This window comes from Salmo trutta, chromosome 1 (genome assembly GCF_901001165.1).
Source record: "Salmo trutta chromosome 1, fSalTru1.1, whole genome shotgun sequence".
NCBI classification, from domain to species: Eukaryota; Metazoa; Chordata; class Actinopteri; order Salmoniformes; family Salmonidae; genus Salmo; species Salmo trutta.
Window position 1 is genome coordinate 28,537,434 of NC_042957.1, and position 23,807 is coordinate 28,561,240.

General features: G+C 42.3%; 1 protein-coding gene across 1 annotated transcript; it reads left to right on the plus strand.

The window, feature by feature from the left end:
- The first annotated feature begins 310 nt into the window (after window positions 1–310).
- Window positions 311–22,908, plus strand: nus1 (NUS1 dehydrodolichyl diphosphate synthase subunit). Its single transcript, XM_029752088.1, has 5 exons — window positions 311–846; window positions 1,572–1,706; window positions 17,957–18,109; window positions 20,472–20,571; window positions 21,604–22,908. The coding sequence occupies exons 1-5, from the start codon at window positions 480–482 to the stop codon at window positions 21,692–21,694; spliced, it is 846 nt and encodes a 281-aa protein (XP_029607948.1). The 5' UTR covers window positions 311–479; the 3' UTR covers window positions 21,695–22,908.
- The last annotated feature ends 899 nt before the right edge of the window (window positions 22,909–23,807 follow it).

The following is a 23,807-nucleotide window of genomic DNA, read 5'->3' on the forward strand; positions in this document are numbered from 1 at the left end:
CTATTAGAAGTCATGTCTCTGAATGTCTGTTAATGTCTCATTGCCTTGTCACATATGAATGATGAATATTTTTTTTGGGGGGGGGTCGCTTGGTGTTCTATTATTTCATATTTCCTCCATTGTATTCACAGGAATGTCCCTGTTTTGATGTGTAATATTGTTATTATTGTTCCAATAAAAAAAAAATTAACAAAAATAATCTAGGTTGCGATAGAAAGTACAACCGTAGATCTCGCGTGATTTCATGTTTGCTGAATCGTCCAATCACTGAGCTCGACTGAGCTACGGTTATCTCCGGGTTCAGAGGGTAACGGTTGGATGAAGATGGCAGCCGGCAAACGGAGGTGTTGGCAGTAAGCGAAATGGCTCACAGAACTAGCCTAGTCTATAGCCATCATTACTAGACTTGAAATGCAGAGCTATATGCATTTCTGATAATTATTCTATTTTCACATTTTGTCGAGGAGGAGGGCTGCATAATGGTGCTCGTGTACGAGTTCGTGTGGCGGGTTCTGCATGTCCTTCTCCACATTCATAGAACGCTTATCACGTTGTTCCGAATCCGTCTTCGCAATTGGAATGGGCAGCTATGGTCACGAGCCTTAGCAGCGCTTCTTGTGCCGATAGCTCTCTCGTTTCCCAAACAGAAAAAGCTCGTTCCTGCACCCGGTAAACGCGTTGGTCGTCGGTATCGCTGGGGGGCGGATGGGAAATCTCTGGAGAAGCTGCCTGACCATATCGGCTTGTTGATAGCCGAAGAGGAGCCGAGATACACAGACATTGCCAACCTTGTCGTGTGGTGCATGGCAGTCGGCATATCTTATATCAGTGTTTACGATAATCACGGTAAGATATAATTTGATTATAAAATGTGTTCATTATTTTTTATTCACACCAGGAAGCGCTAAATACAACACCAGCAGTCAGTCACGTGCCAGCTACCTCTGTTTTTGTAATCAGATTCAGCAAGTCGTGAGTTTTTCTGTTTTGGTGCTAAGTTATCAAAGATAACTAATCTACTTTTTTCCTGATAGTGAATGGCTTTATCCGGCCTTCTTCCCTTTCAGAAATCTACAACAACCCACGTCTGCCATATATGCTTACTAATGTATCATTACATAGATGATTTCAGACAGAGGAGCCTCAATAGGCTTTCAAGGTTTGCCCAATGGCCTTTTCACCTAATTCGTTATTTGAGCCTACAGGGAATTGTTTTAACTGAAAGGTTACACACACACTGTATTTCTATTCCTGTTTCACCACAGCCACTCCTACTGGGTCATAGGCTAGTTGTTGGAAAATATTGTTGAATCCTTCATGATGGCCGTCTAAGTGCTGTAGCGTTGTTCCTCAATGTCTGCTGACTTGTCATCAGTCTCCCACAGCCAAATCTGGCATATGACACATTATTCGCCCCTAATGGCTAGCTTTACTTGCTATATCATGATGTTCATTTCAGATCTCAGCTCCAGAAGACGGCAAATGTTTATTTTTCTCGTCTTAAAGTTGTTGAGATTGGGTGTATGATTATAGGCTATTGGATTGCTCACATATCCCTTTTTGGTTCCCAGGTGTGTTCAGGAGGAACAACTCCAGGCTGATGGAGGAGATCCTGAAGCAGCAGCAGGAGCTCCTGGGTCTGGAAGGTTCCGAGCAGCACTCTGTAGAGTTCCTCAACAATGGCACTGACAAACAGGACCATCAAGGTGAGACACCAGGGGCCGTATGTGTCAAGCTTCCCAGATTAGGAGTGCTGGTCCAATTTGTAAGTCGCTCTGGATAAGAGCGTCTGCTAAATGACTTAAATGTAAAATGTCTAAAGAGCTGAGCCCTATACTACGTATGTTGTTTAAGGAGTTAGTGAGGTAACTTTGAACTCAGGACAACTGGTACCACGAAAGTAGCTCACATTTTAGCCAGGTACATTTTTATGGCAACAAATCCTTAAGAATTAACCAGCTCCTGGGCAGGCTAAGGGGCTTTTCTCATTAATGAAAGTTGGAGAGGCAGCGTTAAAGTACATTAACTTTTCAATTCACATTAGCAACGGACATCATGTGCCGCAAGAGGGTTCGGCTCTTGGCAATGGGCATTTAGCGTAAATATCCCAATGAAATAACCCAGTATAGCCACTAGCCAGCGTGCTTCAACTATGCAAGCGACCTTTCATCTTTAACCATATTACACGTTTGAAAAATGGATCCAAACCACATTGCACTCTTGAATAATGCAACGATTCACAAACGTGCAGACCATAAAGGTTACATTTCTTCTTTTGTAGGCTACACTAATTACATTTTAGTCTCAAGACAAAGCACAGAGTTGCTAACAGCATGTCTTCATCAAGCAACATTAGCCTATCAAAAATGAACAATTAAGCCTACTACCCGTCTCATATGAATATTAAAGTACTGAAGGCCTACCATAGAACATAAGTCAGGCATATTTTTTTTCATCAATATCATGGAAGTCATTTAGCCTACATGTGGTAAAAGCAAATTGCGACTGAAAACGTGGGTATAATATACAGTACCAGTCAAAAGTTTGGACACACCTACTCATTCCAGGGTTTTTCTTTATTTTTACTATTTTCTATATTGTAGAATAATAGTGAAGAGATCAACACTTTGAAATAACACATGGGACCACGTAGTAACCAAAAAAGTGTTAAATGAATCAAAATATATTTTAGATTTCAGATTCTTCAAAGTAGCCACCCTTTGCCTTGATGACAGCTTTGCACACTCTTGGCATTCTCTCAACCAACTTCGAGGTAGTCACCTGGAATGCATTTCAAGTAACAGGTGTGCCTTGTTAAAAGTTAATTTGTGGAATTTCTTTCCTTAATTAAATTTGACATTTTAGTAATTTAGCAGACGCTCTTATCCAGAGCGACTTACAGTAGTGAATGCATACATTTCATTTTTTATTTTTTATTTTATTTTTTGTACAGGCCCCCCGTGGGAATCGAACCCACAACCCTGGCGTTGCACACACCATGCTGGCGTTGCAAACACCATGCTCTACCAACTGAGCCACAAGGAAGGCGTTTGAGCCAATCAGTTGTGTTTCACAAAAACATTCTCTTTGATCTGGACATTTTCCACACAACGTACAGTATGGAAACATAAAGTAAATAGTGTGAAAACTCTTCAAGTTACAATGTTTTCATTATAACGTTGCCATTTAACTTTTAATAACAAAAACGACATTCATTTTCATATTCCATCTATTGTCACTACTACAATTTTGGCTGATGAAACATATTGCCCCGAAGTCCGTTTATTGCACGTTACTATTCAGAGGTAGATTCTCCATAGGCCCATCATACATTCTGTTCCTCCATACTGAGAGGACAAAAGGGATTTTGTCTGCTGCCTTAAGATTTACAATGGGCGGGAGGTGTCATAAAAAAAAACACCTCCATACCTCTCGATCTCTCCCCCGCTGGTGGGTGAGATCAAACGCTATTATTAAATTGGCTCTCATGAGGACCGCCACAGGAAAGGAAGACCCAGAGTTACCTCTGCTGCAGAGGATAAATTAATTTAGAATAACTGCACCTCAGATTGCAGCCCAAATAAATGCTTCACAGAGTTCAAGTAACAGACACATCTCAACTTCAACTGTTCAGAGGAGACTGCATGAAATCAGGCCTTCATGGTCGAATTGCTGCAAAGAAACCACTACCAAAGGACACCAATAATAATAATAAGAAGAGACTTGCTTGGGCAAAGAAACACGAGCAATGGACCTTAGACCGGTGGAAATCTGTTCTTTTGTCTGATGAATCCAAATGTGAGATTTTGGTTTCCAACCACCGTGTCTTTGTGAGACGAAGAGTAGGTGAACGGATGATCTCCGCATGTGTGGTTCCCACCGTGAAGCATGGAGGAGGTGGTGGGGGGTGCTTTGCTGGTGACACTGTCAGGAATTTATTTAGAATTCAAGGCACTCCTAACCAGCATGGTGACCGCAGCATTCTGCCATCCCATCTGGTTTGCGCTTAGTGGCACTATCATTTGTTTTTCAACAGGACAATGACCCAACACACCTCCAGGCGGTGTAAGGGCTATTTGACCAATTGAGATGGTTTGGGATGAGTTGGACCGCAGAGTGAAGGAAAAGCAGCCAACAAGTGCTCAGCATATGTGGGAACTCCTTCAAGACCGTTGGAAAAGCATTCCAGGTGAAGCTGGTTGAGAGAATGCCAAGAGTCTGCAAAGCTTCTAAAATATATTTTGATTTGTTTAACCCTGTTTTGGTTACTACATGATACCGTATGTGTTATCTCATAGTTTTGATGTCTTCACTATTATTCTACAATGGAGAAAATAGTAAAAATAAAGAACCCTTAAATGAGTAATTGTCAACTTGACTGGTACTGTGTGTAAATTCACTTGGGAGTTGCAACGAGCTGTTTTATATGGAAACCCAACCCGCCACCCCAAAAAAAGAAATGCATTGAAATGCCTTATGATTTGTCAATTTGGGCACAATTAATCTGTGCTTCAGTCTGATCAACTGCAGCCTATAACAACTACAGCAGTATTTCACAAACAAGGGGTTGCGACCTCATGTGGGGTCGTCCGATATGAAAATGGGTTTGCGGGAGAATTTAAAAAAACTCATGGTTAAAAATATATATTGCCTTTTGTCTCTCAATAATTGTAATGTGGTTAACGTTTAAAAATCTAAATTGGCCTCCCGAGTGGCACCGTGGTCTAGGGCACTGCATCGCAGTGCTAGCTGTGCCACTAGAGATTCCTGGTTTGAGTTCGGGCTCTGTCGCAGCCGGCCGCAACTGGGAGACCCTTGGGGCGGCGCACAGTTGGCCCGGCGTCGTCCAGGTTAGGGGAGGGTTTGGCCGGCAGGGATGTCCTTGTCCCATCGCGCGCTAGCGACTCCTGTGGTGGGCCGGGCACAGTATACGCTGACACGGTCGCCAAATGCACGGTGTTTCCTCCGAAACATTGGTGCGGCTGGCTTCCGGGTTAAGTGGGCATTGGGTCAAGAAGCAGTGCGGTTGGGTTGTGTTTCGAAGGACTCACGGCTCTCGACCTTCGTCTCTCTTGAGTCCGTACGGGAGTTGCAGCGATGATACAAGACTGTAACTACCAATTGGATACCACGAAATTGGGGAGAAAATATCTAAATTAAAATTATTCTAATTTAAAAGTAAAAATTCAACCAGAGAGTTCCCTTAGATCGTGAGAAAAGGCCGCACTTGACCGTTGCACTTGAATCATTCCCATGGTGAATGGCTAAGCCCGCTACGCTATGAAGCCACACACTATTGCAGAAACGTTGATATTATCGGCCGCAATTGATATGGTGAAAATAATGTGTTGACACAGAAACTCGCATCCAATACCTTTGTCAGATAGCACTGTGAAACATAAGAATTGATGCTATAGCTAGCAATATCAAGAGGAAACTGACTGAACGACTCAAACTCCCCATCTTATGTTCTCCAAATAGACGCTAGCTGTGAGGGCCGAGATGCCCATGCATTGACTTTTTTTCGCTGCTTCCTCGAATGGTGGGCTTTTGCACAGATGAGGCGACAGCTGTCACGGGATGCCGGGCAGGCCTCTGCAATGTAGTTATGAATGTGTCTCCCTCTGCCATATGAACGCATTGTATGATACACCCACTGAACTATAATGGATACACCGAGAGCAATTGGCGGCAAAAGAGCTGAGCGCAGAACTCTGAGATATGTAGCAGGTAACTTCGATTGGTAACTACATCACGCACGCCTGTTTGCAAAACTGTGGAGATAAGGGCTGACCCCATTTAGTTGATTGTTTTGTCGATGTTGGTCCACTGAGATTTCTTTACTCAAGCAGCAGCAAAAAATATTTAATAATCATGGTGTACAAGACAACTGTCTGATTCACGCCTGTCTGAGTGAACTCTTCCATTGTGGAGGCAGTGGGGATGGCACAGCCAATCACTAAGACCTGCTACTGAAATTGTATATGGTTATATTACGTAGGAACAATAATACAAATATTATTTTATAACAGATGCGTGTTCTGCCTCGTTGGATAGCGGTCGCTGTCCGCGGTTCTGAAACACATCAGTGCACTGTTGAATTGGTGCCTTTTCCTAGACCATGTTGCTATGGGCATAATAGCAAAGTTAAGCAGCATATTGGTGCTGAGAACAATGCTGTGGATGCAGCAGCGGAGTTAGGAGACGAGAAAACAGCATTTTCCTTATTGTCTAAGAAAAGTGAGGAGAGAGGAAACCCCAACTTAATTAGGTCTATAATCAACAGCCTAACTGTTAATCATCCATATAAACTCAGCAAAAAAAGAAATGTCCCTTTTTCAGGACCCTGTCTTTCAAAGATAATTCGTAAAAATCCAAATAACTTCACAGATCTTCATTGTAAAGGGTTTAAACACTGTTTCCCATGCTTGTTCAATGAACCATAAACAATTAATGAACATGCACCTGTGGAACGGTCGTTAAGACACTAACAGATTAGACGGTAGGCAATTAAGGTCACAGTTATGAAAACTTAGGACACTAAAGAGGCCTTTCTACTGACTCTGAACAACACCAAAAGAAAGATGCCCAGGGTCCCTGCTCATCTGCGTGAACGTGCCTTAGGCTTGCTGCAAGTAGGCATGAGAACTGCAAATGTGGCCAGGGCAATAAATTGCAATGTCCGTACTGTGAGACGCCTAAGACAGGGAGACAGGACGGACAGCTGGTCGTCCTCGCAGTGGCAGACCACTTGTAACAACACCTGCACAGGATCGGTACATCCAAACATCACACCTGCTGGACAGGTACAGGATGGCAACAACAACTGCCCGAGTTGCACCAGGAACGCACAATCCCTCCATCAGTGCTCAGACTGTCCGCAATGGGCTGAGAGAGGCTGGACTGAGGGCTTGTAGGCCTGTTGTAAGGCAGGTCCTCACCAGACAACACCGGCAACAACGTCGCCTATGGGCACAAACCCACCGTCGCTGGACCAGACAGAACTGGCAAAAAGTGCTCTTCACTGACGAGTCGCGGTTTTGTCTCACCGGGGGTGATGGTCAGATTTGCGTTTATCGTCGAAGGAATGAGCGTTACACCGAGGCCTGTACTCTGTTGCGGAATCGATGTGGAGGGTCCGTCATAGTCTGTGGTGGTGTGTCACAGCATCATCGGACCGAGCTTGTTGTCACTGCAGGCAATCTCAACGCTGTGCGTTACAGGGAAGACATCCTGATATGACCCTCCAGCATGACAATGCCACCAGCCATACTGCTCGTTCTGTGTGTGATTTCCTGCAAGACAGGAATGTCAGTGTTCTGCCATGGCCAGCGAAGAGCCCGGATCTCAATCCCATTGAGCACGTCTGGGGCCTGTTGGATCAGAGGGTAAGGGCTAGGGCCATTCCCCCCAGAAATGTCCGGGAACTTGTAGGTGCCTTGGTGGAAGAGTGGGGTAACATATCACAGCAAGAACTGGCAAATCAGGTGCAGTCCATGAGTTTACAGTGAGAGGACGTTTCTTTTTTTTGCTGAGTTGATCTACAGAACTAAGACAGATCCTGCTTCTGTTTGTTTGTTTAATAGCCTACTGATTTGTTAGAACAGCCTCTGGTATTATTTATAATTTATTTAGTGTTTACACTGTTCCAAGTTGTCCAATTAAATTTAATAAATATGCTCCTTTTTCTTGATATCCTTATTGTTGTTATTACTATTATTGTTATGATAATCATTATTATAAAAGTAATGTCATTATCATTAGTAGGCTTAGTATAACATCCTTGTATAACCACCATTTTAGTTTTTAAATGAAATAACAAAGCAACCCTTGTGAATAATTAGTGTAAATAAAAAATGGACCGTTCCATTTTGGAAATTGCATTCACGAGTGAATGCGACTGATTTTAGTCTTTGCTGTAATAAAGACAAAACAAAAAAAACATTACAGTACTCTCTGGCATGCTTAGAATTGTAATGTTATTTGCATTGTTCCAAATGGTCAAAAATTATTTAAATCTAACAGCACCTGTTTGGCACACATAATATGCACGCAGTGTTGCTCCTTACCTTATTTTTCGTAATCTCCAGTATTTTCCACAACTAGTCAAATTTATTCCATTCTGACTTCCCCTTTCCCTCCTGACCAACCAGTAAACATTCCCCAGTTTTGAGGTTATTTGTCACATCCTCTGCAACCACTTTGCTGTCACATGCGTTACTGTGTTCTGAGTTTGTTATAATCGATTTATTGATGTGATTATGATATGCTATAGGTCAGACCTTATAGGTTACGTGCATGAGATGCATACATGTGTCACGTAAAGAGAGCAAGGGTTGAGGGAATAGGGAATGTTATTCCTAAACAAATGAGGGATTTTGGTAACAACTTTTCAGTCAGAAATGGTTGTAATTATGTTGCAGCTTCAGCATCACGGACAACGCGTTAAATACTGTTGTTGTTATGTGGTGGTCGCTGCAGCAGGGAGGAGAGGGAGACAACGGGTGCTAGTAGGGCTGACCCTGACCCCATTTAGTCGACAGGTCGATTGTTTGGTCAACAAAGTATTTTTTGTTGTTGAGCAGTGGCAAATATATTTGTTAACTTCTTAGTGATCCCTTCGCGCGCCAATCCCGTTAACCTGTTAGGGCTAGGGGGCAGTATTTACACGGCCGGATAAAAAACGTACCCGATTTAATCTGGTTACTACTCCTGCCCAGTAACTAGAATATGCATATAATTGTTGGCTTTGGATAGAAAACACCCTAAAGTTTCTAAAACTGTTTGAATGGTGTCTGTGAGTATAACAGAACTCATATGGCAGGCAAAAACCTGAGAAGATTTCATGCAGGAAGTGGCCTGTCTGACAAGGTGTTGTTGTTCTTGCCTCTGTTTATTGAAGAGTCAGGATCTTAGCTGTAACGTGACACTTCCTACGGCGCCAATAGGCTCTCAGAGCCCGGGAAAAAGCTGAACGATGTCGAGGCAGCCCCAGGCTGAAACACATAATCGCTTTTGAAAAGTGGCCGATCAGAGGACAAAGGAATTAGGCGTGTGCCCGTGTCGACCCAGTGATATATTTTCTTTCGGCTGTTTACCTAATTGCAGATTCCCGGTCGGAATATTATCGCTTTTTTACGAGAAAAATGGCATAAAAATTGATTTTAAAAGGCGGTTGACATGCTTCGAAGTACGGTAATGAAATATTTAGAAATCTTTTGTCACGAAATGCGCGTGACCTTTATTTACCATTCGGATAGTGTCCTGAACGCACGAACAAAACGCCGCTGTTGGAACATAACTATGGATTATTTTGGACCAAACCAACATTTGTTATTGAAGTAGAAGTCCTGGGAGTGCATTCTGACGAAGAACAGGAAAGGTAATCAAACTTTTCTTATAGTAAATCGGAGTTTGGTGAAGGCTAAACTTGGTGGGTGTCTAAATAGCTAGCCCTGTGATGCCGGGCTATCTACTTAGAATATTGCAAAATGTGCTTTCACCGAAAAGCTATTTTAAAATCGGACATATCGAGTGCATAGAGGAGCTCTGTATCTATAATTCTTAAAATAATCTATGCTTTTTGTGAACGTTTATCGTGAGTAATTTAGTAAATTGTTAGTAAATTCGCCGGAAGTTTGCGGGGGGTATGCTAGTTCTGAACGTCACATGCTAATGTAAAAAGCTGGTTTTTGATATAAATATGAACTTGATTGAACAAAACATGCATGTATTGTATAACATAATGTCCTAGGTGTGTCATCTGATGAAGATCATCAAAGGTTAGTGCTGCATTTAGCTGTCTTCTGGGTTTTTGTGACATATGCTAGCTTGAAAAATGGGTGTCTGATTATTTCTGGCTGGGTACTCTGCTGACATAATCTAATGTTTTGCTTTCGTTGTAAAGCCTTTTTGAAATCGGACAGTGTGGTTAGATAACGAGAGTCTTGTCTTTAAATAGCTGTAAAATAGTCATATGTTTGAGAAATTGAAGTAATAGCATTTCTAAGGTATTTGAAAATCGCGCCACAGGATTCAACTGGCTGTTACGTAGGTGGGACGATTTGGTGCCACCTGCCCTAGAGAGGTTTCAGACTGATCCAGTGAAGAATTACATCACTACACAATACTTTGTATGAAGTCTGCCAGGAGCTTGCCCAACTGTGCCGAATTGGTCAATTTATACATTTAAGTACATACAGTTGAAGTCGTAAGTTTACATACACCTTAGCCAAATACATTTAAACTAGGTTTGTCACAATTCCTGACATTTAATCCTAGTAAAAATTCCCTGTCTTAGGTCAGTTAGGATCACTACTATTATTGACAATTCACATTCTTAAAATAAAGTGGAGAATGTTTTATTTCTTTCATCACATTCCCAGTGGATCAGAAGTTTACATACACTCAATTAGTATTTGGTAGCATTGCCTTTAAATTGTTCAACTTGGGTCAAACGTTTCAGGTAGCCTTCCACAAGCTTCCCACAATAAGTTGGGTGGATTTTGGCCCATTCCTCCTGACAGAGCTGGTGTAACTGAGTCAGGTTTGTAGGCCTTGCTCGCACACACTTTTTCAGTTCTGCCCACAAATTTTAAATAGGATTGAGGTCAGGGCTTTGTGATGGCCACTCCAATACCTTGATTTTGTTGTCCTTAAGCCATTTTGCCACAACTTTGGAAGTGTGCTTGGGGTCATTGTAAATTTGTAAGACCCATTTGCAACGAAGCTTTAACTTCCTGACTGATGTCTTGAGATGTTGCTTCAATATATCCACATAATGTTTCTTCCTCATGATGCCATCTACTTTGTGAAGTGCACCAGTCCCTCCTGCAGCAAAGCACCCCCACAACATGATGCTGCCACCCCTGTGCTTCACGGTTGGGATGGTGTTCTTCGGCTTGCAAGCCTCCCCCCTTTTCCTCCAAACATAACGATGGTCATTATGGCCAAACAGTTCTATTTTTGTTTCATCAGACCAGAGGACATTCCTCCAACAAGTAAGATCTTTGTCCCCATGTGCAGTTGCAAACCATAGTCTGGCTTTTTTATGGCGCTTTTGGAGCAGTGGCTTCTTCCTTGCTGAGCGGCCTTTCAGGTTATGTTGATATAGGACTTGTTTTACTGTGGATGTAGATACTTTTGTACCTGTTTCCTCCAGCATCTTCACAAGGTCCTTTGCTGCTGTTCTGGAATTGATTTGCACTTTTCGCACCAAGTACATTCCTCTCTAGGAGACAATGTGTCTCCTTCCTGAGCGGTATGACGGCTGCGTGGTCCCATGGTGTTTATACTTGCGTACTATTGTTTGTACAGATGAACGTGGTACCTTCAGGCATTTGGAAATTGCTCCCAAGGATGAACCAGACTTGTGGAGGTCTACAATTGTTTTTCTGAGGTCTTGGCTGATTTTTCTTTTGATTTTCCCATGATGTCAAGCAAAGAGGCACTGAGTTTGTATTTCAAGGGCTACCTTCAATCACAGGTACACCTCGACTCAAATGATGTCAATTAGCCTATCAGAAGCTTCTAAAGCCATGACATTTTCTGGTATTTTCCAAGCTGTTTAAAGGCACAGTCAACTTAGTGTATGTAAACTTCTGACCCACTGGAATTGTGATACAGGGAATTATAAATGAAATAATCTGTCTGTAAACAATTGTTGGAAAAATTACTTGTCATGCACAAAGTATATGTCCTAACCGACTTGCCAAAACTATAGTTTGTTAACAAGAAATCTGTGGAGTGGTTGAAAAACAAGTTTTAATGACTCCAACCTAAGTGTTTGTAAACTTCCGACTGACTCCCAGGAATGTCATGCATGATGAATCATTAGCTTCCCTTCAGAAAATACACTAACTTTCACACATCTAGATGGCGGGGTGGGTGTGGAGCCAGAGACCCCAGTTCCTACATTTGAATATACAAATGGATTTTATCATACAAAACTACGCTACATTTTATCTCTGGGAACCTCAGGATGACAAATCAGAGCAAGATTACTGAATGTATGTACATTATTTACCTTCAGAGGTGAATGTATTAAACCAGTTGCTGTGACAAGTGTTTTGGTGTTGTGCACTATCCTCAAACAATAGCATAGTATTTTTTTCCGTAGTAGCTACTGTAAATTGGACACTGCAGTTATATTAACAAGAATGTAAGCTTTCGGCCAATATAAGACATGTATATGTCCCGGAAAGTTTGCTGTTATATACAACGTTTTCTGGTTACATTATCACGTATTGAGCAACAACCGTCCCGACAACCGAATACTTGGGAATAGATTTCCAAAATTTAAGTAACTTGGAGCTAATTTCCTGTTTTTAGTCTTATGTCCAACCATAAATGTATAATTTTAAAATAAAACCACCCACGGGCCACCAGTTGGGGAACCCTACTCTAGAGAATCTATCGTAGTGTAAAAAGGGTCTACCTCAGGGCTAGTGCCATTTATTCGGCTAACTCCATTTATATTGAATGAAGTATCTGAGCCATGATTTGACCAATGAAATTAGATTCCCTACTTCTCGCAAAGATTGCGTCATCATCCCCTTCATTTGAGGAAGAATACTGATTCAATATTTTATTAGGCTAATCAAAAAATGTTTTGTTTGTTTAAATTAGTGCTGCACCGATATGACATTTTTGGCCGATACCGATATTTTCCTTGCCAAAAAAAAACCATACCGATATTTAACATTTTACCGGCCTTTTTAAGTATTCTAGTACAGTTAAATAGTTAACACACACACACGGACGCAGCGGTCTAAGGCATTGCATCTCAGTGCAAGAGGCATCACTACAGTCCCTGGTTTGAATCCAGGCCGTATCACATCCGGCCGTGATTGGGAGTCCCATAGGGCGGTGCACAGTTGGCCCAGCGTCGTCCGGGTTTGGCCGGGGTAGGCCGTCATTGTAAATAAGAATTTGTTCTTAACTGACTTGCCTAGTTAAATAAAGGTTACACACCACACTGACCAAAAAGTTATTTTGTTGGCATTTACCTATGCCAACATTGCTAGTAAAACATAAACAAAACCTAGTTCTTTCACTTACTTGCTGTGCTGTTTCGTTGTTCATTTGTTCAGCCGTTTCAGGCTCAACCAGGATTTCTATGGAACGCCGTTTCAGTCTTTGCATGTCAAAAAATATCTGTGTCAAATAACACTATTTGACCAATCAGGACCTGAATATGACTGCACGTCACTTAATAATTCTACACGTTCATAAAATGTTTACGTAGTTGTTACACATTGATTACACTCACTCGTATTTCATATGTCACAACGATTCATTGATATGTGTGCTATGATGCTGGTAAAGTTGTCTCGCGCACCTACAGTGCTGGTCATAAAAAAGCTAGCTAGCTCATGGATGCAAACAATGTTCTTCCCTAAAAACATAGCAAAATGACAATCTGTTTCAGTCGCTATAGTTAACTAGCTAACTAAACTCAGCAAAAAAAGAAACGTCCTCTCACTGTCTACTTTATTTTCAGCCAACTTAACATGTGTAAATATTTGTATGAACATAAGATTCAACAACTGAGACATGAACTGAACAAGTTCCACAGACATGTGACTAACAGAAATTGAATAATGTGTCCCTGAACAAAGGGGGGGACAAAATCAAAAGTAACAGTCAGTATCTGGTGTGGCCACCGGCTGCATTAAGTACTGCAGTGCATTTCCTCATAGACTGCACCAGATTTGCCCATTCTTGCTGTGGAATGTTACCCCACTCTTCCACCAAGGCACCTGCAAGTTCCCGGACATTTCTGGGGGGAATGGCCCGAGCCCTCACCTTCCGATCCAACAGGTCCCAGACGTGCTCAATGGGATTGAGATCCGGGCTCTTCGCTGGCCATGGCAGAACACTGACATTCCTGTCTTGCAGGAAATCACACACAGAACGAGCAGTATGGCATTGTCATGCTGGAGGGTCATGTCAGGATGAGCCTGCAGGAAGGGTACCACATGAGGGAGGAGGATGTCTTCCCTGTAACGCACAGCGTTGAGATTGCCTGCAATGACAACAAGCTCAGTCCGATGATGCTGTGACACACTGTCCCAGACCATGACGGACCCTCCATTTCCAAATTGATCCCGCTCTAGAGTACAGGCCTTGGTGTATCGCTAATTCCTTCAACGATAAACGCGAATCTGACCATCACCCCTGGTGATACAAATCCGCGACCTGTCAGTGAAGAGCACTTTTTGCCAGTCCTGTCTGGTCCAGTGACGGTGGGTTTGTGCCCATAGGCGACGTTGTTGCCGGTGATGTCTGATGAGGGCCTGCCTTACAACAAGCCTACAAGCCCTCAATCCAGCCTCTCTCAGCCTATTGCGGACAGTCCGAGCACTGATGGAGGGATTGTGCGTTCCTGGTGTAACTCGGGCAGTTGTTGTTGCCATCCTGTACCAGTTCTGCAGGTGTGATGTTCAGATGTACCAATCCTGTGCAGGTGCTGTTACACGTGGTCTGCCACTGCGAGGACGATCAGCTGTCCGTCCTTTCTCCCTGAGCGCTGTCTTAGGCGTCTCACAGTACGGACATTGCAATTTATTGCCCTGGCCACATCTGCAGTCCTCATGCCTCCTTGCAGCATGCCTAAGGCACATTCACGCAGATGAGCAGGGACCCTGGGCATCTTTCTTTTGGTGTTTTTCAGAGTCAGTAGAAAGGCTTCTTTAGTTTTCATAACTGTGTGACTTTAATTGCCTGTAAGCAGTTAGTATCTTAACGACCGTTCCACAGGTGCATGTTCATTTAATTGTTTATGGTTCATTGAACAAGCATGGGAAGCAGTGTTTAAACCCTTTACAATGAAGATCTGTGAAGTTATTTGGATTTTTACGAATTATCTTTGAAAGACAGGGTCCTGAAAAAGGGACGTTTCTTTTTTTTGCTGAGTTTATATAGCTAGGTGTCATTTAAAATAACCCTAATTCATAAGACAGTTCTTATTTGATTAATGGTGGTCTGACCCATCTATTTGAAGCTGGCCACAATAAGGATTAGCCACAATAGTTGACTTTGCGGTTAGCCTTCAAAATAAAAGTATGCCATTGACAGTGATGCAAATGCATTCAAATAGTAGAATTATGGCATAATTGAATAGATCATGCTAATTGAGGTTGCAATGTTACATAAAATCAACAAAATACAGTAATTTGTTAATTTGAAAGAAATCTGAAATTATACTTTAGAATTGCATTGGGGGCATACTTATTTCACTGCACAGCCTTGCCTATGGATTGTGGATCATTGACATGGGGTGGATCAGTCTACTCAGTGACACCTGCAGAACATTAGCATCGTAGCTCTTTTTGCGGGACTATAAAACAACTGAATTGAGCCACATTTATTGCCAACCTATATGTATTGAACACTATTCCCGAGGAAAAACAATACTGTGTGGATGTTTTGGAGTCTGATAACACTGAGGAGGACGTTGGGAAAAAATATCAGATTTACCTGATTTCATTGATCACCAATATGAATGTCAATACACACAATAGGCTGACAGGGGAGATGATTTCACACAGTCACAGTCCCGCGATAAGAGCTACAACGCTAATATTTGCGTAAACTCTTCACAGTTGTGTTCTGTGGGTGTCACCGAGTAGACTGATACCCCATTTCATTGCTTCACATTCCACCCTTGTTTAACATTATCTAGTCTAAATATGTCAGGATTCCACCAATTGTAACCTTCTGCATCACTTTCAAAAAGGTACTTTTATTTTGATGGCAAACCGCAAATTCCACTATTGTGCCTAATCCGTATTGTGGCTAGCTTCACAACAACTCGGTCAGGTCCAGCCTCACTAGCCAGATGAAGCTAGCTGGCTGCTTATAACGTGAGCTTAACAGGGTTAAGTAGCTGCCTAGCTATTTATTTTCATGAACTGAAGTTCAATTTCAATAGTTGAACAACAAGTGGTTACCTAGCTAATACTTACTCACAAGGATTCCTAAATCATTGCTAAGAATAGTGAAAATGACTGCAGTTTCTACTGGTCATTGTTTTCAGGCTGTTTGTATTGGTGCTAGCTAGCTACCAAGCTAAAGCTAAAATAATGCTTTATTATTGTAAGCACATTGTTCGTGGCCGGTGTTTGCTTGTTTGCAGTCTTTTTTGTACAGCTTTGACAGTGCTGATAGTAGTGGTGGCGCTTGGCTTGCACGTGCAAATTCAGAACCCACAACATTCTATAATTAAAACTGTTATATGACGTGTCAAGTTAAAAGCTTATTTAATGCGTCAAATAGTGTTATTTGCCGTATCTTTTTTTGACACGCAAAAACCCATAGTATAGTATGTCGTGAAGCTAATAGCAGTGACGCTATTACTGTGTAACTCCAGTAGGGCAACATCTGAACAATAGCGCACTTCGTAACGTTAGTGTCTACCGGTGTTCGACCGGTCGCGAAAACCAACATCACCCACGACAGAGAACGGTTGATTGTCAAGGGAAATGAATTCCATTATCTTGGCTTTAATGGATTTCGCTTTTGAGTTGTCTCGCTGAAATGTTCTTACTCTTTTAAATGAGTGCTCGACTTGTTGACTGTTTGATCCACACAGCAGACATTGTGGGCTAGGTTAGGAATGCTGAGTTGCAGGTGTAGCGCAACATTTAAGTGGCTTCATTACGTCATGTACCTATGTTATATAGGAATGCACGTCAGCTTTGAAATCGGTTTTTCACATCGCCGTTAAACTAGACATTGGGTCGATACCGATGTTGGCATTTTTAGCTAATATCGGCCGATTCCGATATGTTCACCGGTCTTTATATCGTGCATCCCTAGTTTATATAGTCATTTTAAAATGCCTATCACATTACACATTTAGTAATGACAAAATGCATTTGAAACGTCACACACACCAAAGCTTGTGTATGACTTTATTTTGGATAAAGTTATTTTATCGACCGGAGTGGTGGAGAAAAGGCGCTTGTGCATTGATAAGCACACGAAAGACTGCTTTAATGATACGTAATAAATTAAGGACATCACTTCATCAAGCCTATTTAACACCATAGCCTGAAAAACTGGAAAGGCTACAACAGAGAAGCATTTAGAACTCTGTCATGTCTAGGCTATTTGGTTGTAAATAACCATTATGAATAATCAATTCAATTCTATTGGATACAACTACACAAACACTTTGGGTCGATTTTAGATTGCAAGGCATCATTGGGAGTGCAATTTTCACAATTCATCATTTATTGAATGAAGTTTGAATCTGATTATAAATATTATAGTTTATTATTATTTTTTAGATGTTTTTTGTTTATATTTTCTGTAGCATTTGTTTATTTACTGTGGCGTTTGTTTATTAAAGGCCATGTGGACTGCAGCCAGCCTGTATGGGCTAATTTAAGATGCATTGTGTAGTTTTACTCTCCATCTGCTTTTGGCACTACACCTTTATCCCCTGAGCAAGTCAATCTGTTATGACATACAGTCAGAATTAGACCATATGGAGTTGTGCAGGAACACAACACGGAAGAGTTCTCTTCACCAAAGGAAATTGGGCATCAGGTAGCCTAGCAAATCGAAAAATCTGTCGGATGTGCCCTTGAGCAAGACACTTAACCCTATGGATAAGAGTGTATGCTAAAATGTAAAAAAAATAATTCCTGTTCAAATACCTTTATAATTCACATAAATAACTTATGAATTCTATGATCCTGTTCTTCATTGTGATTCCTGTTCTTCATTGTTTTGTAATCCAACAATCACCTGCTTTATGAATGCAATATTCAAGCGTAACAGCAGGATTGTGAAGCAGGATTTCCTAGTTACCACCCACTGACCTTTAGTCAGACACCCGACACGTTTACCATTGATTGGTATTATTACTGTGTGTGTTTGTGCCTGAGTAGCGGTATTTGTGTTTGTGGGGCTTATTATGACCGTATTCCTGTGTGTGTCCCCACAGTGCTGTCGTGTCAGTCAGTGGTGAAGGTGCTCTCTCCAGACGATGGGAAGCTGAGGATCGTCCAGGCAGCACAGCAGCTGTGTAGAGCTGTGGAACAGATGGAGAAGACATCCAAAGACATCAACGTCACTGTGCTTGACTCTCTACTCAGAGGTGAGGAGGAGGTCCCTCCCCCATGACCAGGAGGAGGACAGGACATTGGTTCTCGCTGTTGTCCTTAGTGCTGTTATTTATTGGCAGTGGACAATACCTTTTTATTTCATTGTTTTATCTTATCAGGTTAAACCCCACAGACATTCTATTGATCATAGACTGTAGGTCTGTGCCATACTATTACAAGCTGGAGTGAAGCTTAGCTCACCAGCTCTCCTTTGGCATGATGTTCAGAGTAGCAATTTCACTCTATTTGAAGCTCCGCAAGGATGGAGGAAAGGGATTGAGTACAGGTCAAGGAGCCCCCTGTTAGACTAGCCTTCCACAGTGTTTGATCAAAAGATGAAGGAAACATGAAGCACTGGGAGTCTGTGCCAGAGAGAGTGCTTCTCTCAGTGGGTTATTTTCCCTGAGCCGTCTGCCCACCCCAGCTCTGCCCGTCGTTAGTCCCTGGCCAAGACTGATCACCCTCACCCGCTGTAAATCACGTCACGAGTGCTTTAGTGGAACACATCCGTGTGATCTCGCTCAGTAGAAGGTGATGGATGAGACTCAAGGCAGGAATATGAACAAACTCATGAGAAAGATGGTCTCCAGATAGAATATAAACTACAGAGGATAGCAGAGTTCACTTCAGTGCAGTTAAGTCCAGTGTAGTGTACCTTGAGGTTATGGTATGTTTACCTCAGGCCCAGTAAGTGCAGCTGCTCTTCAGTACAATCAGATGTCAGAGACCCTCTCGCTGTCGGGATCCAGGGGGGCCCAGCGAAAGGGACTCTACTCATCTCACTATCTAAGGGGCTTGGCAAGCTGCTGCTGATCTTCTCTAAGGCTGTGTTTACACAGGCAGCCCAGTTCTGATTATTTTGCCAAACTATTGGCAGAAGATCTGATTGATCAAAAGACCAATTAGTAGCAAAAAGATCATAATTGTGATGCCTGTGTACATGCAGCCTAACATTCAATTGAACTGTCATTTCGGATAACTAGGTTCTCTCAATCTTTTCAACAGTCCTTATGCTTTAGCAACCTCCTAAATATGTAAAAAAAAAAAAAATTCCTCTTATATCTCTCAGATAAAGGACAGACACTTCAAAACAAAATATCTGTTTTTCCATGTATGAATCTATTCAATGCATTTCTATGGACTAATATCAGTAAGGCCCAATTCATGGTTTGATCTAATGTTTTGTGTCCATTATACATTTTTTTTGTACCCATCTACACACAATACCCCATAATGACAAAGTGAAAACATGTTCGCAAATGCATGTTTATTTTTTAATACAGAAATATGGTCTCATTTACATAAGTATTCACACCCCTGAGTCAATACTTTGTAGAAGTACCTTTGGCAGCGATTACAGCTGTGAGTCTTTCTGGGTATGTGCTCAAGAGCTTTCCACACCTGGATTGTATAACATTTGCCCATTTTATTGTTTTCTAAATTCTTCTAGCTCTGTCAAATTGGTCGTTGATCATTGCTAGACAACCATTTTCAAGTCAAAACTGTAACTCGGCCACTCAGGAACATTTACTGTCTTCTTGGTAAGCAACTCCAGTGTAGATTTGGACTTGTTTTTGTTATGCTGAAAGGAGATTCATCTCCCAGTGTCTGGTGGAAATTGTTTTATTCCTTAACTTGTTTAGGCTTGACATAAAGGGGTTGAATACTTATTGACTCAAGACATTTCAGCTTTTCATTTTTAATTAGTTTGTACACATTTTGAAAAACAGAATTCCACTATGATATTATGTGTTATTGTGTTTAGGCCAGTGACCGAAAAATCTCTTATTTTTTTGTATTCAGCCCGTAACACAACAAAATGTGGAAAAAGTCAAGTGGTGTGAATACTTTCTGAAGGCACTGTATACTTCCATTAATCAAGTCTTGTGAGGCTTGGAGGCGTCGTAGAGCAAAACAATCGACATGCTCTTGAGAGGCCAAACCATTAGGACGTTTCAGACAGAAGTTGGCAGATCGGTGGTACCGACTTCAGATGAGTCCCGTGCCGCTTGTGGGGGTCTTAGAGCAAAACAACTGACATGTTCGTCGTGAGTCATCTTTCCATAGAGTGGTCATATTAGGTTGTAGGCCAAACCGTTCGAACGGTACAGACGTTTTCGGGAGAAGACAAACACTGCTGTAGCTCGCAGATGCGGAAGTCCGCCATGTAGAGAAATCGTATGTCTAGCTTCAACAGGCAGATTTTGATGGGGATTTTGTTTATTATGCTTATTTGATTTCCGCGGGACCACAAAAAATGACTCAAGGGTTAAATGTTCCGCAGAGGGCGCTTTTATGAGGTTTCCATTGATTGTTTTTCATTGACGTCTGTCCATGCTATCTCGGTTTGTGCAGAGTCGAAGACTACACCAGATCCAGACCTGGTTCTGAAGTTCGGCCCAGTAGAAAGCACCCTGGGGTTCCTGCCCTGGCACATCAGACTGACAGAGTTCATGTGAGTATTGCGTGTGTGCGTGCGTTAAATGAGGCTGCCTTACTCATGTGCAGAAGACGTTCTGGGATAGCCGCTGCTCTGTAGAGCTGGACAGGAATGACAGAGGTTCCTCTCTTCATCCTGTCCCATTATAACCACTCGCTGTGTGTGTGGGAGACAGAGGAAGTGTGTGTGTGCTTATGCTTTACACCCTGAGTAGAATGGATATGGGCCTGTTGTGTTCATCTGTGCAGAATAACTGGTAAACCGGTCTCTGCTGCCTCACTTACTTCCCGGCTTGAACGATTGGCAAGACTTTTAAAAATGCCTCTGTGCAACCCTGTATAAGTAGTAGGGTTATTTTAAAAGGATCATGCAAATACTGAGTTAATGTTGCAGTTCAGCCTACATAAGATGTGTAATTAGACTTTACCAGATGATGATGCATCACTAACAATGCTATTTTTAGACGTGTCATTGTTTGGGAGTCAGGAAGTTCAGTCAGATTGGCCCACATTATTGAACGTTATCAGTGTTTACAAAGCAACATTTTATTTGACAGACTGTATTTGTAAGGACTTTTTGGACTTTTACCTTCACCAAACACTAGATGGCGGTATAGTACTGGAACTGCTTTTCCGGTAGCTCAAGCAGCAGCTTTTGGTAATCACAGGAGATTTTTTTATGACAGCCGTCGTAAAGTACATCATTGTATTTACTGTGAGCCTTTACTAATGTAACATGACATTTCTGTTGATCCCTTATTGCTTGGTATCTATTTTAACAACATTATTTAGCATTATTATTTGTTAAAATGGCGCCGGAAGAAATGGCAGCAGTTTTACGGGTGCCCAACCAGTTGTGCTTCACCTAATACCTTTTTTGCACTATTGGTTAGAGCCTGTAAGTAAGCGTTTCACTGTAAGGTCTACACCTGTTGTATTCGGCGCACGTGACAAATAAACCTTGATTTGAGATAAACTGCTGCCATCTGAAGTAGGCTAGAGGTGTCTCTCTTGTGTATATATCTGACATCCTCGCTCTCTCCTGCAGCTCCTTACCCTCCCATGTGGATGTCTCCTATGAGGACTTATTCAGTGCCCTTCAGCACTACGCCTCCTGTGAGCAGCGGCTGGGGAAGTGAGTGATTGGCCAGGCCCCCTTCAGAGGAAGGGGAACGACAGGGGTGGGAGCTGCCCTAGCCCCTCCTCCTCCCGGCTCTCTGTTTACAGTGCAGGCGCTAGAGAACAAGCAGACAGCGTACCGCCACATCGAATCGCATCTCCACCACATCTCCACCACTCACTGTTTTTCTGCTCATCTTGAACGCGCAAGGCTCGCCAGGCCACCTCTGTGAGGCATGCTGGGTAGTACTGGCCCTGCCAAGGTAGCGTCACGACACTGAACATCTACCCCCGCGTCAGTCAGATTAACGAGGAAACATCACCTGAAGGACATGGTTAGCAGTATGGTATAAATCTAGTTTAGCTTCGCTTCTCTCTTTTCTCTCTCTCTCTCTGTTTGTTCTAGATCCTGCACCTGCTGTGCCCCTGAGGTATGGCTGAGGATGACGCTCTGCTGCTCTGAAAGGGTGCGATGTGTTGAGAGGGATGTGTGAGGCAAAATGTTTAGTGCTGAACAACATTTCTCCACTTCGCTCATCAGGAGGTCTCTATCTCTGCCTACGTGGAGGACCTCCTCGGGGGAAATGTAGCGCTTGATCAATGTGATACGAGAGGCTTTGGAACGAGAGCGCTGTAATCCCTGACTATACTCTGCACATGATGTGAAGGATGACTGACTACATGGTTGTACTTTTAAGTTACTATTGGTGGACTGCGTCTGCTTGTGTACGTGTGTGAAACTCAGCCAGCAAGTCACACTTAACCTACACTAAATCCAATCTTTGCAATCCAGTGGGAAGAAAGAGAAAGCAGTTCTCTGTATACAATGTCCCCCATGACCATCACTACTCTTTCTGTTGCTCCGTCCATAACGCGAAGATGATTTTCATATTGAACGGCCCCTTAAGAATCCTCAGTGCTGCCTTCGGTTGTTCATCCATGTGAAGATTGACTAACTCTTGTATTAAAGTGTTGTTGGTCTGCTATTTCCTTATCTCATGAACTCTTTTAAAACCCAGATTCAGTATTTTCTTTCTCTCTGGTTAGATGGCATACAGTAGTATTTTCACCATCATGGTAACTTTTAATACCATTGGGACTAAAACTCCCAATCCTTCACTAGCTAAGGTGCCAGTGGTTGGGTTGTCATTGGAAGGTTTGGTGGGTTGTTCCACATGGAGCCTGTCGGTTTAAATGATCAATAAATGTTACTGAAACCCCCATATATACAGTACCTGCTTTGTTTGGATTGGATTTCTTTTTAAGACAGACTGACAATGTGTCTTGTGAATAATCTTCCTTTGAGATAAATGGAACGGATGTAAATGGTTGATTTTATAGTTGTGTTGTATGACCTCATTTTCTGCATGTCCCCTCACATGTAATGTGTTTGGTGAACAAGTGTTGTATCCCTAGTACTGTATGCACCAAGAGGTGTCAAGGGCCTGGTGGCTTTTAAACCTCAAATGATCAACTATTGAACAATAGAAAGAGTCAAGCTGTAGTCACCTTGGATTTGTTATCTGAAAGCTGTGTGACTCGGGAGAGGGACTCCGATGCAGGTTTCTAGTCCTTCTCAATTCATATGCAGCAATCATCCAAATGCATGAAAGACTACACCAGCATTCAAAGGGAAAGCAACTTCAAACGCTTCATAACTGTCTGAGGTGTGCAGGAGAGCTGCATCTCCCTGGATGCTGTGTTTTTACATCAGACACACTGGCCGACGCAGCTGAGCGCAGCTCCAACCACTACTGCTACTCCACTCCCTTTCCGATGCAGCGCTTTACACATCTAAACATCCCCTTCGAATTGAACATGGTTGTGTTTTAGAGGGTTTGCGATGTCAGCTGTTTCTACATGTTGTGTTCTATGCATTGCAAAATGTATTCAACCGTACTGCAAAAGGACAAGGGAAGGTCCCTGTTACCTACTGTCATCTGCATAGCTGTACTCTGTCACATACTTGCAGGTGCAGCAAAATTTGTGTGTTTTTTGCTACAGCAGTGCATTAATAATACCTATCAATACAAACAATACACACAATTCAAAAATGTAATTAAATATCAGAACGAGCAATGTCAGAGTCCAGAATACATATATACTGAGTGTACAAGACATTATGAATACCTT

Excerpts from the sequence above, each read along its gene's own strand:
- nus1 (XM_029752088.1), top strand. The coding sequence starts at position 480 with ATGGTGCTCGTGTACGAGTTCGTGTGGCGGGTTCTGCATGTCCTTCTC. Across the intron at positions 1,707-17,956 it reads TGACAAACAGGACCATCAAG|TGCTGTCGTGTCAGTCAGTG; the intron begins GTGAGACACCAG and ends GTGTCCCCACAG. Across the intron at positions 20,572-21,603 it reads ATCAGACTGACAGAGTTCAT|CTCCTTACCCTCCCATGTGG; the intron begins GTGAGTATTGCG and ends TCTCTCCTGCAG.